The 16549-nt window shown below is 40.8% G+C and overlaps 1 protein-coding gene across 1 annotated transcript in view; it reads right to left on the minus strand.

The window, feature by feature from the left end:
- wdr32 (WD repeat domain 32) overlaps positions 1 to 16549 on the minus strand; it is a 51117-nt gene that overhangs the window by 23963 nt on the left and 10605 nt on the right. Inside the window, exons 3-4 of the mRNA XM_041189582.1 lie at positions 11428 to 11625; positions 4865 to 5067 (exon numbers count right to left, since the gene is read on the minus strand). Of these exons, the coding sequence (XP_041045516.1) occupies positions 4865 to 5067; positions 11428 to 11625 (401 nt within the window). The remainder of the gene's footprint in view (positions 1 to 4864; positions 5068 to 11427; positions 11626 to 16549) is intronic.

Here is a 16549-nt window from a genome sequence, read left to right on the forward strand (position 1 = left end):
AACCTATCAGAGATGAAGATGGAAACTTGTGTGTAGATGCAGAGGCTGTGGGAAGGGTTTTGAATGAATATTTTGTCTCCATGTTTACAAAGAAAAGGGAGGATGTAGATATAGTAGTCTAGGAGGAACACTGCGAGATATTGGAGGGGATAGTCACAAAGAGAGAGGAAGTACTCAAAGGGTTGAAATCCTGGAAAGTTGATAAGTCACCAGGGCCAGATGGATTGTTTCCGAGGCTGAAGGAAGTCAGGGAGGAGATAGCAGATGCTCTGAGGATGATTTTCCAATCTTCACTAGATCCAGGGGAGGTACTGGTGGACTAAAGAAATGCAAATGTAGTTCCATTGTTTAAAATGGGATCAAAGGAAATGCCAAACAATTATAGGCCAGTTAGTCTTACATTGGTGGTGAGCAAATTACTAGAATCAATTCTGAGAGATAGGATTAACTGTCATGTGGAAATGCATGGACTAGTCAGGGATGGTCAGCATGGACTTGTTAAAGGAAGGTCTTGCCTCACAAATTTGATTGAATTCTTTGAGGAAGTGACAAGAAGGGTTGATGAAGGTAGTGCAGTGGATGTTGTGTACATGGATTTTGGAAAGGCACTTGACAAGGTCCCACATGGCAGATTGGTCAGGAAAGTAAAAGCCCATGGGATTCAGGGTAATGTGGCAAACTGGATAAAAGGTTGGCTTTGTAACAGGAAACAAAGGGTAATGGTCAATGGATGCCCTTGTGAATGGAAAGTTGTCTCAAGTGGTGTTCCACAGGGCTCGGTGTTGGGGCCCTTGCTGTTTGTGTTATATATTAATAATTTGGACGTGAACTTGGGGGGCACAATTGGGAAATTTGCTGATGACAGAAAGATTGGCCAGTAAAATAAAGGAAAATCTAAAGTTATTTTACAAGTACATTAAGAGTAAAAGGATAATTAGGGAAAGAGTAGGGCCCATTAAAGACCATTGTGGTAATTTGTGTGTGGAGCCAGAAGACGTAGGTAGGGTTCTAAATGAATTCTTGGTGTCAGTGTTCACAAGTGAGAGGGATGACGTGGGTATGGAAATCAGGCAGAAGGACTGTGATATAATTAAAGAAATTAGCATAGAAACGGAGAAGGTTCTAAGTGGTCTGGCAGGCTGAAAAGTAGATAAATCTCCAGGCCCGGATGAAATATATCCCAGGCTGTTGAGTGAGGCAAGGGAGGAGATAGCCGGGGCGCTAGCAATAATTTTCAATACCTCTCTGGCCACAGAAGAGGTGCCAGAGGACTGGAGGACAGTCAAAGTGATACCGTTATTCAAGAAGGGAGGAAGGGATAAACCAGGGAACTACAAGCCAGCCGGTCGAACTTCAGTAGCAAGGAAACTATTGGAAGCAATTCGGAGGGACAGAATTAATCTACATTTGGAGAAGCAGGGATCAATCAAGGACAGTCAGCATGGTTTTGTTAAGGGGAGGTCACATCTGACCAATTTAATTGAATTTTTCAAAGAGGTGACCAGTTGTGTAGATGAGGGCAATGCATTTGATGTAGTCTACTTGGATTTCAGCAAGGCTTTTTATAAAGGTCCCGCATGGGAGACTGATAACTGATCCCATGGGCTCCAAGGCAATTTGGCAAATTGGATCCAGAATTGGCTGAGTGGCAGGAAGCAGAGGGTGATGGTCGATGGTGTTTTTGTGACTGGATGCCTGTGTCCTGTGAGGTTCTACAGGGATCGGTGTTAGGTCCCTTGCTGTTTGTGGTATATATGAATGATTTAGACTTGAATGTAGGAAGGTTGATCACTGAGTTCTCAAATGACACAAAAATTAGTGGGGTGGTAAATAGAGAGGAGGATAGCCTTAGATTACAGGAGGATATAGACGGGCTGGTCAGATGGGCTGATCAGTGACAAATGGAATTTAATCCAGATAAGCGTGAGGTGATGCACTTGAGTAGGACAAACAAGGCATGGGAAATACATGATGAATGGTAGGACCCTGAGAAGTACCGAGGATCAGAGGGACCTTGGTATGCATGTCCACCGGTCCTTTAAGGTAGTGGGACAGGTAGATAAGGTGATTAAGAAAGCATATAGGATACTTGCCTTTATTAGCTGAGGCATAGAATATAAGAGCAGGGAGGTTATGCAGGAACTGTATAAAACACTGGTTAGGCCACACTAGAGTATTGTGTGCAGTTCTGGAATCCGCATTATAGGAAGGATGTGATTGCACTAGAGAGAATGCAGAGGAGATTTACCAGGATGTTGCCTGGGTGGAGAGTTTTAGTTATGGAGGAGAGATTGGATAGACTGGGGTTATTTTCCCTGGAGCAGAGGAGATTGAGGTGTATAAAATTATGAGGGGCATAGATAGGGTAGACAGGAGGAACTTTTCCCCTTGGTGGAGAGATCAATAAACAGGGGGCATAGATTTAAGGTAAGGGGAAGGAGCTTTAGAGGGGATGTGAGGAAGAATTTTTTCACCCAGAGGTGGTGGGAATCTGGAACTCACTGCCTGAAATGGTGGTTGGGGCAGAAACCCTCATAACATTTAAAAAGTATTTGGATGTGCACTTGCGATGCCATGGCATACAAGACTATGGGCCGAGTGCAGGAAAATGGGATTAGAATAGTTAGGTACTTGTTTGACTGGCATGGACTCGATGGGCCGAAGGGCCTTTTTCTGTGCTGCAGACCTCTATGACTCCATGAGTCTAAGGTCTGAGATTTACCTTGACAAATAATCTAACAATGTACCTAATGGCAATCTCAATCCCCATGGTTTTCACTGGTCTGCTCTCCCTCGGCCGAGATATAGCCAATGAGCACTGCTCTCGCACTCCACAGCTCACAGAACCTTTTCATCTGCCGTTGACCTGGAGGAGGTCCAACATTAACTTCTGTTCCCAAGTTAACACCAGAAAAACCGCCCAGTGCCCTGAAGCTGGTGACTGGGATGACATTTTACAATTTTCCCCTGCACTGTTGGGATCAGTGCAATTCCACACCAGAAAGTCCTTTAGCTGTTCCTTTCCCCTCCTATCAGCTTTCGCCGAAGTTCCCAGTATCTGCCACCTTCTTCTCCGCCGATACTACCAGAAACTCCTTCAACTGCTCCAGCACCAATGCCATCTTCTGCCACTAGATGGAGCCTCACTCTGGAAACAAGCTCCATAACCAATGATATGAGTGTAATCTTATTTACATTTATATTTCTTTCATATTTATAAGTTTAATTTATTTTAACAGCTATTTCATTTAGAAATGTAGACATTTAGGAAAATGTTGAATGTCAGCCTATTTTTTTTCCTCTGATGAGAAATGTCCAAAAGAACCTAACTACAGTTTTTACATTAGTTGTAATGGGAAAATCTAATTCACTACATGTTCTTTTGCTTAAAGTTGCACTTCTCAGGAATGCAACTGCAACATGAAATGAGGACTAACTGTATCCCAGTAGTATCAGAGAATCTAACCAAAAGCAATATCCTTCCTCTAACATTTTGAACAAAGAATTTAAGAGTGAACAGGTTCACTTGTTATAATATTTACTCCAAGGTTATGTCTCTCAGGATAGCAACATTAACAATGCAAGTATCACCTTATGTTGCATTGCCATTGAAGTCACATTCTCAAAAAGGAATAAAAGTTAAGCTTTTACGTAATCAGCTGCCTAATCAATGAGAGGGGTAGCTTTGTCCAATTACACTCAGTTCTGAGTTCTGGTATGATAGCCAAGTGGTTATGGTACTGGGTTTGTAACCCCAAGATCAAGAGTTCAAATCTCACAATGGCAAAACTACGAAATGGAAGAGACATTGAACAAATATTTGCTTGGCTTAAATAGCCAAGTGGTTATGGTACTGGGTTTGTAACCCTAAGATCAAGAGTTCAAATCTCACAATGGCAAAACTACGAAATGGAAGAGACATTGAACAAATATTTGCTTGGCTTAAATAGCCAAGTGGTTATGGTACTGGGTTTGTAACCCCAAGATCAAGAGTTCACATCTCACAATGGCAAACTATGGAACAATGTAACTTCATCTGAAACAGATGGAAACAGGTTTGTACTCGAAAGAGTTACACCATTACTTGCAGTACTGTGCCACTTTAGAGGCAATTTGTCCTGCTTGGCTTAAATAGCCAAGTGGTTATGGTACTGGGTTTGTAACCCCAAGATCAAGAGTTCAAATCTCACAATGGCAAACTATGAGAAACTATGTAACTTCATCTGAAACAGATGGAAACGTGTTTGTGCTCGAAAGAATTACTTCCTGTTCCCTGGGCACACATTAATGTTTTCATCAAAATGGTGTCCAAAAACTACAAGCACCAGAAGTGTGCACCCACATTGCGGATATTATTTTTTTAGGCTTGGCCTAAATAGCCAAGTGGTTATGGTACTGGGCTTGTAACCCCAAGATCAAGAGTTCAAATCTCACAATGGCAAACTATGAAACAATGTAACTTCATCTGAATAGAAACAGATGGAAACGTGTTTGTATTTGAAAGAGTTACACTCAGTTCTGGTCCACTAAGACTTGCAAGGGTAAAGCAGGGATACTGTCTTGCAATCACTAGTCATCTCTAGGAAGTAATTAAAGCATCATTGTGCATATGAGAATTTCTTGTAGAGAAGAAACAAGGCAGCTTGTTAATACCATTCATACTGTTATTCTCATGGGATTTTTCCTTATGGTATGAGAAGTAACAGGCAAAGAAGTTATTCCATAGCACAGTACTCCACAGAAGATACTCACTCCATATTAAACTTTAACTAAATATAAATTAATAGGACTAGATTCTATTAAAAAAGTTATTTTAAGGCAGCAACTTTTGGAAGAAGGAAGCCATAATGCTCAACGTACTCACCTGTATTTGAAGCAGAACGTTTGCCTCTCAAACTGCGGTAATTGGAAACTTCCAGTGACTGAGTTAAATCAAGGTCATGGAGAATTAGAAGATAACCAGATGATGTTGATATTAGCATTTTTGAACAGTCTGGTGTTAAACGCATTCGCATCAGGTAACGGGTGTGGAAGAATTTCTTGTGTGGACAGCCATCTTCTGTACATCTGTTTCAACATAAAATGAAGGTTAAAATCACTATAACCATATACACATTACTAGTGAATACTTATGACACACTATCCAATAGATTGCTCCCACAGGGGCAAACATTTGGGTGTATCAAGCAGCAATGCCATATGAGCTGATGCTCCCAATTTCTACACAGCGAGACCTTCAGGATCAGCTGAAGGTTAGGTATAGCTGTAGCAGTGCTGCAGCCAGTATTGCCATTGTGTTATGTCTAAATATGTAATAGTGAAACAACTTTGAATCAGCACTTAGACGGTTTATTCTTCTTCTGAGGCAACCATGACCCACCCGTTTAAACACATTCTTTACAGTAAATGAATGCATGCTGAATGTAACATCAAGTAATAAAATAACCTGCTAATGCTACACTCAACATACAGCAAACCAAACGTTTTTCAATATACTGGTCTGGACTGCAATGGGAGTGGAATAGACAAGTGCAAACTCTATTTTTAATGCAAAAGATATTCTCATTAATTATATAAAGTCAGTCTGTAGATTTTGAAAGTCACACAGAGGATGAATCAGGGCAACGAGGTGCACTTGAAAAGGTTTAACTCTTCTGGTTGAATGGAATATCCATTTTAAATCAAGTCTATGTATTAATACAAGAGGCAATTATTTTGGTTTCTAATTTTTGACCTGTATATATTATATATTCCTTTATTACCACATTACAAATAAAATCAACTGGATTTAATTTCATAGAAAACTACTTCTATGGTTTTAATCACAGCAAAAATGTTATTAAAACAGTCTAACTTCCTGAAACTGTACCCCTGCTCCTTCAGTCGCAAAGTTCTCATGTATGCTATTATTAAAGACTCAGGGTACAGATTGGTTTCACGAAAGAAGCCAGAATGGCTGGCAGCCCAGGAACAATAACCAGTGAAGTTCCATCATATGGCAATATCATAAAATTCACTAATAACATACAGCTATGTAGGTACATGAAAACTGATGGTTTTCAAACGTGTTTAAATCAAATAAGGACTTGCTTCAAAAACAGCAAATAGATTCAACGTACATAAATGTACCTTGATGCATTTAAGAACAAGAAACAATATACTGGTCTGGACTGCAATGGAAGTGGAATAGACAAGTGCAAACTCTATTTTTAATGCATAAGATATTCTCATTAATTATATAAAGTCAGTCTGTAGATTTTGAAAGTCACACAGAGGATGAATCAGGGCAACGAGGTGCACTTGAAAAGGTTTAACTCTTCTGGTTGAATGGAATATCCATTTTAAATCAAAGTCTATGTATTAATACAGTATAAGGGAACATGCGTATAACATTTGGGTTCCAATGGGCTAGTGGATTGTGGGTCGGTGGTGTCTTAGTGATATTGTCACTGGACTCGGAACACAGGGGCCCAGGGCAATGCTCTGGGACCCTGGTCCAAATCCCACCACAGAAGTTAGTGGAATTTGAATTCAATAAAAATCTGGAATTAAAAGTCTAATGGTGACTACAAAGCCATTGCTAATTGTTGTAAAAACCCATCTGGTTCACTAATGTCCTTGAGGGTGGAAAGCTGCTGTACTCACCTGGTCTGGCCTCCATGTGACTCCAGATTCACAGTAATATTTTTTAAATAATTTTACGGGATGTGGGCATCGCCAGCTAGGCTAGCATTTATTGCCCTTGAGGTGGTGGCAGTGAGCTGCCTTTTTGAACCACTGCAGTCCATGTGGCGTAGGTACATCCACAGAGCTGTGAGGAAGGGAGTTCCAGGATTTTGACCCAGTGACATTGAAGGGACAGCGATATATTTCCATGTCAGGATGGTGAATAGCTTGGAGGGGAACTTCCAGGTGCTGGTGTTACCAAGTGTCTGTTGCCTTTGTCCTTCTAGATGGTAGAGGTCATGGATCTGGAAGGTGCTGGCAAAGAAGCCTTCGTCAGTTCCGACAGTGAATCTTGTAGATGGTACACACTGCTGCTTCTGTGCATCATTGATGGAGGGAGTGAATGTTTGTGGATGTGGTGCCAATCAAGCGGGCTGCTTGGTCCTGGATGGTGTCAAGTTTCTCGGGTGTTGTGGGAGCTGCACTCATCTAGGCAAATGGAGAGTATTCCATCACAGTCCTGACTTATACCTTGTAGATGGTGGACAGCCTTAGGGGAGTCAGGAGGTGAGATACTCGCTGCAGGATTCCTAGCCTCTGACCTGTAGCCCTCTGAAATGGCCTATCAAGCCACTCAGTTGTATCAAACTGCTACAATAAAAAGGAATGAAACCAGACAGACCTCCCGGCATCGACCTAAGCACCAGAAACGACAACAGCAAACCCAGCCCTGTCAACCCAGTAAAGTCCTCCTTACTAACATCTGGGGACTTGTGCCAAAATTGGAAGAGCTCGCTCATAGACTAGTCAAACCACAGCCTGACATAGTTACAGTAATGGAATCATACCTTACAGATCATGCCCAAGACACCACCATCAACATCCCTGGGTATGCCCTGTCTCACTGGCAAGACAGACACAGCACAGGTGGTGGCACAGGGGTATACAGGAGGGAGAGAGTTGCCCTTAGAGTCCTCAACATCAACTCTGGCCCCCATGAAGTCTCATGGCATCAGGTCAAACATTGACAAGGAAACCTCCTGCTGATTACCACGTATCCTCAACCCCCCCCACCCCCCAATCTTCACATTGAGGATACCCTCCATAATGTTGTATAACACTACCACCATGCTAAATGGGATAGATTTCGAATGGACCTAGCAACTCAACGTCAGGCATCCATGAGGCACTGTGGGCTATCGGCAGCAGAATTGTACTCAACCACAATATGAAACCTCATGGCCTGACATATCCCCCACTCAACCATTATCTCCCAGTCAAGGGATCAAATCTGCTTCAATGAAGAGTGGAGACCATGCCAGGAGTAGCACAGGCATACCTAAAAGTGAGGTGTCAACCTGGTGAAAGTACAACACAGGACTACTTGTGTGCCAAACAGCAAGTGATAGACAGAGCTAAGCGATTCCACAACCAACAGATCAGATCTAAGCTCTGCAGTCTTGCCACATCTAGAAGGACAAGGGCAGCAGATGCATAGGAACACCACCACCTGGAAGTTCCCCTTCAAGTAACACACCATCCGGACTTAGAAATGTATCGCCATTCTTTCACTATCGCTAGGTCAAAATCTTGGAACTCCTTCCCCAACAGCATTGTGTGTGCATCTATACCACGTGGACTGCAGAGGTTCAAGAAGGCAGCTTACCATTACCTTTTCAAGGGCAATTAGGGATGGGCAATAAATGCTGGCCTAGCCAATGACACACTCATCCTGTAAGTTAAAAAAAACATGGGGATACAGTCAGGCAGTGAAGGCACCATTAAAACTTCATGAGGGGTTCGGCCCACTTAACCTGGCCACACCAAAAGATGATACTCGGTATCAGTCAGTCAATGAAAGCATCAATTTATTTAGCAACTGCCACATTTAAGTGTTCACAAGTCATACAGGTAACAACAATTTGCATTTAAAAAGCACCTTTCAAATAGTAAAACTTCCAATAACAGGGTGGAAAATGCAAACCATTTGGCAATGATCAATGACACAGGAAATAATTCAGAGAAGAGTGACCAAGCTGACTTCAGGCTATCAGGGAACTAATTCAGAAAGAAAAGTACAGTAAATTCAACTTGACTTCATGGAGAAAAGGAAACTTGATAGACATTTAGAAAAATTAAACAGAAACAGAGTGAACACAAAAGCCCAAGGATTGCAGGTTATAGGAGACATTAATAAACAAGAATTCCAGCATCTGCAGTTTTTTCACTTTTACTTTATACTAATGTGCTTAATTCAATATAAGAGCATGCAGTATAGTGGTTATGACACTGGGTTAGTAATCCAGAGGCCTGGACCAATGATTGAGAGACCAGTTCAAATCACACCATGGCAGCTGGGAATATAAATTTAGTTAATTAAATAAATATGGAATTAAAAACTGGTTTTACTGACATGTCATTAATCCATGTAAGAAATCAAAAACTGTGTACATCAAACTTTATTCATTTTTGCTATTTTTAAAATGGACTTTTGCTGAACCAAAATATGTCTGCTACAAGTCACATCACTTACAAGATTGGCCATATGAACAAGGAGGAATAGGCCATTCTGTCCCTCAAGTCTGTCGTGGAAATCTCTAACAGCAGTTACAAGAACAAGAGAGACCCACTTTCATCCCTGTGGAATCTCACACCCCATTGCAAGAATACATTATAATCATGAAACCAAGGGGCTCGTAGACATCGAAGCTCATTAGTCCTGCAGAGATGCTAACTGCCTGATCTCACATCTGGGACTGCCAGGGTGCATTTCAAAAAGGGACCACTGAAAGGAAATGGGTGTCATTTATAAATTTATCTTGCTAGCAGAGTCATAAGGTCTATCAAAACAATGGCTACCTAAAACAGGGTCATCAATATGGATAATGACTCTTTCAGAGGTTAATGACTGAGACATTATAAGCCATAAAACAAAAGTCAGACCCAGAGACCAGGTTAACATCCCCTTTAAAATCATTTTGGAGGAAGGAGGTCACTTGACTCGAGTAGCCATCTTGAAATCTCTTTATACAGTTGAGAACTCGGAAGCAGACCAGTCTGCTGATTTACCTCCAACCTGAAAAGAACAGCAGGACTCTTGGCTGGCCAAGCAGTCGACAACAAATTTGGACTCCTCAAAACCTGTTCATCTGGAAGCCACTGGCCACCATCTCTGAACATCAATCTCATCTTGCTGCACTGCCCTCACTTCACAGGAATTTTGTGCTGCTGTCTTCAGCCAGGAAACCGCTGGAATTGGAACCTCTCCATAGAGGAATCCCCCTCTGGACTTTGACTTTCTGGACTCCAGAAATCATGTGAACCAATATTCATTTCCGTGGTGCTTTTACTGTTGTTATCCACACTTGTAATACTCTTTTCCCACCCCCCTTATTGTATATACGTGTTTGAGCATGTGCACGTGCGTGTGTGAAAGGTTGCGAACATCCCACCCTGGGTTAGATATGTGAATAAACCAACCTTCTGAGTTAATCAAAAACAGACTTTGCTGTGAGTTACTTATAAAATTGGACCCCATAAACTGAGGGTTTGGTGAAACATGCCCTAATCTAGTTTTAAAACAATTAGAAACATGGACAGATGGTGAGATGATAAAGAAGTTCAATTTGCCTCTCTCTCCTGTCCACAACAATTAATAATGGTGGCCATGTCATTACCAGATTGTCCTTCATAGAAGGAATTTTGTCACATTTACCTGGTCTGTCTTATATGTGACTCCAGGCCCAGAGCAATGTGGTTGACTCATAACTGCCCTCTGAAATGGCCTTGCAGTTATAATTAAGAAAGCGGTTCACCACCACTTCTCAAGGGCATTAGGAGTGGGCATTAAACGCTGGCCTTAACAGCATCACCCGGATCCCACAATTTACAATATTTTTAAAAATTCATAAGGAATTATGAAGCAAGCGTAAAGATCTTTGGTGACAAATCCTTAGTTGAGATAGTCACATAAGGACTCAAAGCAAAAGACCTGCTGGGCTGATTGGTCTCTTCTTGGTCCAAGCTTCTGTAAATTATTACCTCCTTTGTGGAACATAACAGCCAAGATAATAAAAGCAGAAAGTAACCAATTTGAAAGTAGAAAGAGTCTTAAACACTTAACCAATAAAAAGAACGTCACTGTGGTTATAACCTTTTTGAAATTACACAAGTAGATTTCCTGTCATGTTGTTTATGGGGAGTCTTTTCACCTACTGATCTTTTTCCACTCTCTCATTGCCACCATGAACTCTGTCCTGCTTCTAAATCCCTCTCCTCCTTTTACCCGTTGGCTGAAAATACATCTAATTACCCAATAACAAAGTGAAAAACAAAACTATGACAAGTCGAGGATGACGTCACATTATTGACTAGAGCCCTGCAAATACTACATGACAGATAAATGGTAAGAAACAATTTTGCCATTAAAAGTGTTAACGTAAGAAGTGCAACTCAAAAAACATGACAAAGTAAATTCATGCAGAAAAGAGGTCCCAATTTAATTTTTAAAACCTCAGCTATTATTCTTTCTAAAAAAAAGTTTTTGAAGTGCCCACCTATTTAAATTTTAACTGTTGGACAAAAATTAATGACAAAAAATACTGGTGCCTTTCAAATGTATAAAAAATATAGCTTATTTTTAAATTAAATTCACACAACTTTGTTTTGCAGTAGTCTTTCCAGACCTGTACATTCTTAAACACAAATGCAGTTTACTCAGCAAACATCAAAGGCTTGTGGAAAAATATGAATAACACCAACCTATTTGTGTCCCAAGTGATTACATTTCCATCAAATCCTGATGTTACCAGCAGTCTTGTATTGGTATCATATTCAATGTTCTTTACCCAACTAGTATGGCCATGCAAGGTGCAGACCTTTGAGTTGAGGTTACGCAAATCCCACAGTGCTACTGTAGTGTCATCAGAGCACGTTGCAAAAAGCCTGTTATCAAGAAACCTAAAAATGAAACGTAGCATATGCTGATATTGAGAATAATGGAACAATAAAATTTCTCAGCCACAGAACATTGAAACAAAATCTGAAACAGTTCCAGGAGAAGATATATATTCACAAGTCATCCTAAATTATTGCACTTCACATTGTGATATTTCCATGCACATTTTTGAGATTGCATTTTCTAACACAAATTCTAGGACAATGATACACAGATCGATGCTTAGACAAAAAAGATGAATACATGAACTTTTTCATGCAGAGAGTGCCGAATATATGAGCTACTCAGTAGGCTACAAATGTAAACAAGATTTAAACATTTCCAGTCCACAGAGATGTTATTTGGCAGACAAGTTTATTGAAAGCTAAGAAGGACAGGGATAGGATGTCTCAGTCCTTTGGGACTGATCCAATGGAAGAATTAGAAAACACCATTTCTAATGTCCCCAAGGACGGTGGTGCATATTGGGAGTGGGAAGATGGGAGTTAGATGCCTAGTGCTGTATTGTGAGTAGCCATGGCTTCTGGAGTTTGCTTGCCTTAGGGAGCCCGGGAGGAATTATTATAATCCTGATAGCCAGTCAGCAAAGGAAAAAACCAGAGCCAATCTTTACTTGGCATAGATTTAGTTACAGAGTGAATCTTTACAGGTATACACCTCCTAGATTGACTCTTAGCACCTTTTTTGAATTACCCAGTAGCATAGGGAGCCTGCCGTTCCCCATTGCTTTCTGCAGAGTGACTTGAGTGCAAAAATCAAGGCTGACACTCCTAAGCAGTACTGAGGGAGTGCTGTTATATGCACCGTCTGTTGGATGAGATATTAAACCAAGGCATAAAAGATCCCATGAACAAAGAACATGGGAGTTACCCCCAGTGTTGTGTTCAATATTTATCCCCCAATCAACACCACAAAAAGTTGATCTGGTCATTATCACATTGCTATTTATGGGAGCTTGCTATGCACAAACTGGTTACCATGTTTCCCACATTACAACAGTGACTACACTTCATAAAGTACTTAATTGGCTGTAAAGCACTTTGGGACTTAATGAAGTCATGAAAAGTAGAATATAAATGCAAGTCTTTCTTTAAATACCAGCAGTAATTAATTTCTGAAAGTTAATTAGTTAACATGCAAAGGTGTTTTTTAATATAGTCTTTAAAATTTAAGAAGGAAATGATTGGATGATTAGGGAAAGACTTTCATCCAATAGGGGAGTTAGTGATGAGGGTCAGCAATTTAAAATTCTCATTGAAGTGTGAGGAGAAAGGTTAGGAGTAATTTAATTACAGAGGTTTGCATGGTTGATCTGGAGCATGGAATGCTTTGCCACTGGGAGTAGTTGAAGTCTAGAATATTGCATCTTTTAAGGGAAGTGGATAAATATTTGAAACAAGGAGGCATGGGTTAATGCCACTGCTGCTCAAGTCCAGCCTTGTGCTCAACTGAAGCTGATTTAATCCTTTCACTTAAATGTACATTGCCCTTATGTTCTAGCTGATCACATATTTGAACACTCTTTAAAGCATTTAGCAGCACAGATGTAAAAGACACATCTTCTGAAAGCTAAACTAAGGTTCTGCAGTACTACAGCAAGAGAAAATCCATTTATATTTAAATTTTATTTGGTTATTTTTCACTTTCATTTTCTCCTTCCCAAAGGAGGGGCAAAAGCTCTTTCTCAGGCCTCCACCAATGCCACTTTACAACCAGCCACTGGGAGGTGCATAAGAGTCGTTTGGAGGTGAATCACCCAGCCTTTTGTTTTATAACGCTGCTGTGATGTGCCTTGGGACGTTTCATTGCATTAAAGGCACAATATAAATATAAGTTGTTGTGCAACTCCAATCTGAGTGGATCTGTGCAGCACTATTAATTACTGAGCATCATTGTTTGACAATCCAATGTGGCCATTGCTAACTCTCTGGGCGTTGGCAAAACATACATCAGTGATCTAGCACTTAATAATACTAATTATCATAATTAATGATTATTGTATGGCCAATGACTACAGGGACATTCTGGACAAGACCCTGATTCACCAAAATCTAAAGTTACCAGCATAGGTACAGATCCAGCTGGCCTGAACAAGATCTGCAAATGTAACAATGGACTGTGCCACAGAAGATCATGGCAGGGGCTCACAACTGCTGTACTGCACATCTGAGTTCCTGATCTTGGTTGTGCCATCAAGGAGAAAAGTTGTGTGGAGGCTTTCCCAAAGGGAAAGCAATAATAATAATAAATTACAACCAATCTCATGCACCTTCCAGCAGCCACTTACAGAGAAACATCAGCAGAGGCCTAGGAGCAGGTCACCTGCATGCCCTCCCAAACGGTGAATGGTGCATGGCATGGGGGAACCTAAAGAGGGGAAGAAGAAGAATATATTAAAACAAAGTCCCCCAGGCATTATGTCTGCTTATAGTTAACCAAGATTTGCATAGCAGAACTCAAAAAGGATCAATGTGCTCCTCTGGGAACCTCCTATTTAACTTGATGATTAATACAAATTCACTAGAATGTGCCTTGGGAACAATATCTTTCTAGTGTATTGAACCTTCCTTAGAATCTCTTCATAAAGCAATGCAAAAAGCTGTGAAGTTGCAGGACAGCCAGATAATGGCAACAAAATTCTTGCAATTTTTAAAAAAAACAAACTTTAAAGTCAGGGCTTGGGAGCAGCACAAATATGATGGACATCAATGAGAAAAGGGGAAACAATGGGACAGTATAGACATGCTTTACAAGACATGGGAAAATTGAAGATCAAACAATAAAAAAGCACCCTAAAGCCTTCCTGCTGGGTACAATGGCTTTGGTTTAATTAACTGATTACCTGTAATATGCAGTGGATCAAAGAAAAATACCTTTGGCTGTATGTTTAGTATGCGTGTTTCCTTCACAATTGCAATTTGTATTCAGTTCTCTGGATGTCAAGGCATAACATGATTGAATTTCACATTCAGTTTGAGGGAGAGAAGAGTGGGTCTAAGACTAGTGTTTTAAACTTAAAGAATGGCAATTATGAGGGTATGAAGACATAGCTGGCTAAAGTAAACTGGCAAATTAGGTTAAGGGATAGGTCATTAGAAATATTTCATAACGCAAAGATCCATTCCAGTGAGAAAGAAATACACTAGCTATGCTTCCCAAACCTTTTTCCCCACAGTGACCTCACATTAATGCCTCAGACTTTATGTGGCCCTCAGAGTGGAAATCTGGAGGATGAGAGGTTTTTTTTGGGGATGAGGGAGAAGCTTTTGCTCTTGACAGGGGTGGGAGGGGGTCGAAAATAGGAGTTGGGCAGGGAGTTGATGAAAAGGCAAGGTTTTTCCAAAAAAAATAAAAACACCTACTTATTCACGGGTTTTTTTGTAGCAGTAACCAGGTCACAAAGAACAGTCCATTAGGCCCACCCATCAACAACAAAAAACACAGACATTTAAAGGGGCCTCACAGTTGTCAGAAATGAGTCAAGCTCCACAGCAGCCATTGCTGCCTCAGGGCTTATGTCACTAAAATTTCATCTCGTGACCCTACTTAGGGGGTGGGGGGTGTGCCACAGTTTGGAGACCCTTTCTCTCGGATATGGATGCATCATTCATGGATAACTAAGTAAGTTAAAGATAGTATGAAATTGAAAGAAAAAATGTATAATTCCATGAAGTGGCAAGTCAGAAGATTGAACAGAATATAAAAACCAGCGTAGAATGAATTTTTAAAAAAAAGAGGTTAGAATGAGACTCGAAGGGCCGAGTGGCCCACTGAAGTCATTATTAGGACTGAAGGCTGACGAGTCCCCAGGTCTTGATAGGCTTCATCCAAGAGTCTTAAAAGAAATGGCTGCCGAAATTGGTTTTAATTGTCCAAAATTTCCTAGATTCTGGAAAGGTGCCATCAGATTGTAAAACTGTGAATGTAACTCCTCTATTCAAGATAGGAGAGAGACAGACAGCAGGGAACTACAGGCCAGTTAGCCTAACATCTGTTACAGGGAAAATGCTAGAATCTACTATTAAGTAGATTATACCAGGGCAATTAGAAGATGTTAATGCAATCGGGCAGAGTCAGCACGGTTTTGTGAAAGGGAAATCATTTTGACTCATTTATTGGAGTGTTTTTGAGGAAATAACAAGCAACGTGGATAATGGGGAACATATAGTTGTGGTGCACTTGGATTTCCAGAAGGTATTGGACAAGTTGCCACATCAAAGGCTACTACCCAAAATAAGAGCTCATAGTGTGGAAGGTGAAATAATAGCAAGGACAGAGGATTATTTAGCTAACAGGAATCAGTAGTAGGTATAAATGGGTCATTTTCATGTTGGCACGATGTAATGAGTGAAGTGCCACAGGGATCAGTGCTGGGGCCTCAAGTGTTTACATCAACAATTTAGGAACATAGGAGTAGGTCATTCAGCCCATTGAGTCTGCTCTGCCATTCAATATGATCATGGCTGATCATTCAGTTCAATGCCTTTTCCCCCACATTATCCCCATATCCCTTTATGTCATTGGTATTTAGGAATCTGCCAATCTTTGCTTTAAACATACTCAATGACGGAGCTTCCACAGCCTTCTGGAGTAGAAAACTCCAAAGGTTCACAACCCTCTGAGTAAAAAAAATTCTCCTTATCTCAGTCCTAAGTGGCTTCGCCCCTATTTTGAAATTGTGTCCCCTGGTCCTAGACTCCCCAACCAGGGGGAGCATCTTACCTGCATCTAACCTATCCCTTTAAGTGTTTTGTAGGTTTCAAGGAGATCACCTCTCATTCTTCGAAACACAAGAGAATACAGGCCCAGTTTCCCCAATCTCTCTTCATAGGGCAGTCCCTCCATCCCAGGAATAAGTCAAATGAACTTTTGTTGCACTCCCTCTATGGCAATAATGTCCTTCCTAAGGGGACCAAAGCTGCACAC

This window comes from Carcharodon carcharias, chromosome 1, assembly GCF_017639515.1.
Source record: "Carcharodon carcharias isolate sCarCar2 chromosome 1, sCarCar2.pri, whole genome shotgun sequence".
Lineage (NCBI taxonomy): Eukaryota > Metazoa > Chordata > Chondrichthyes > Lamniformes > Lamnidae > Carcharodon > Carcharodon carcharias.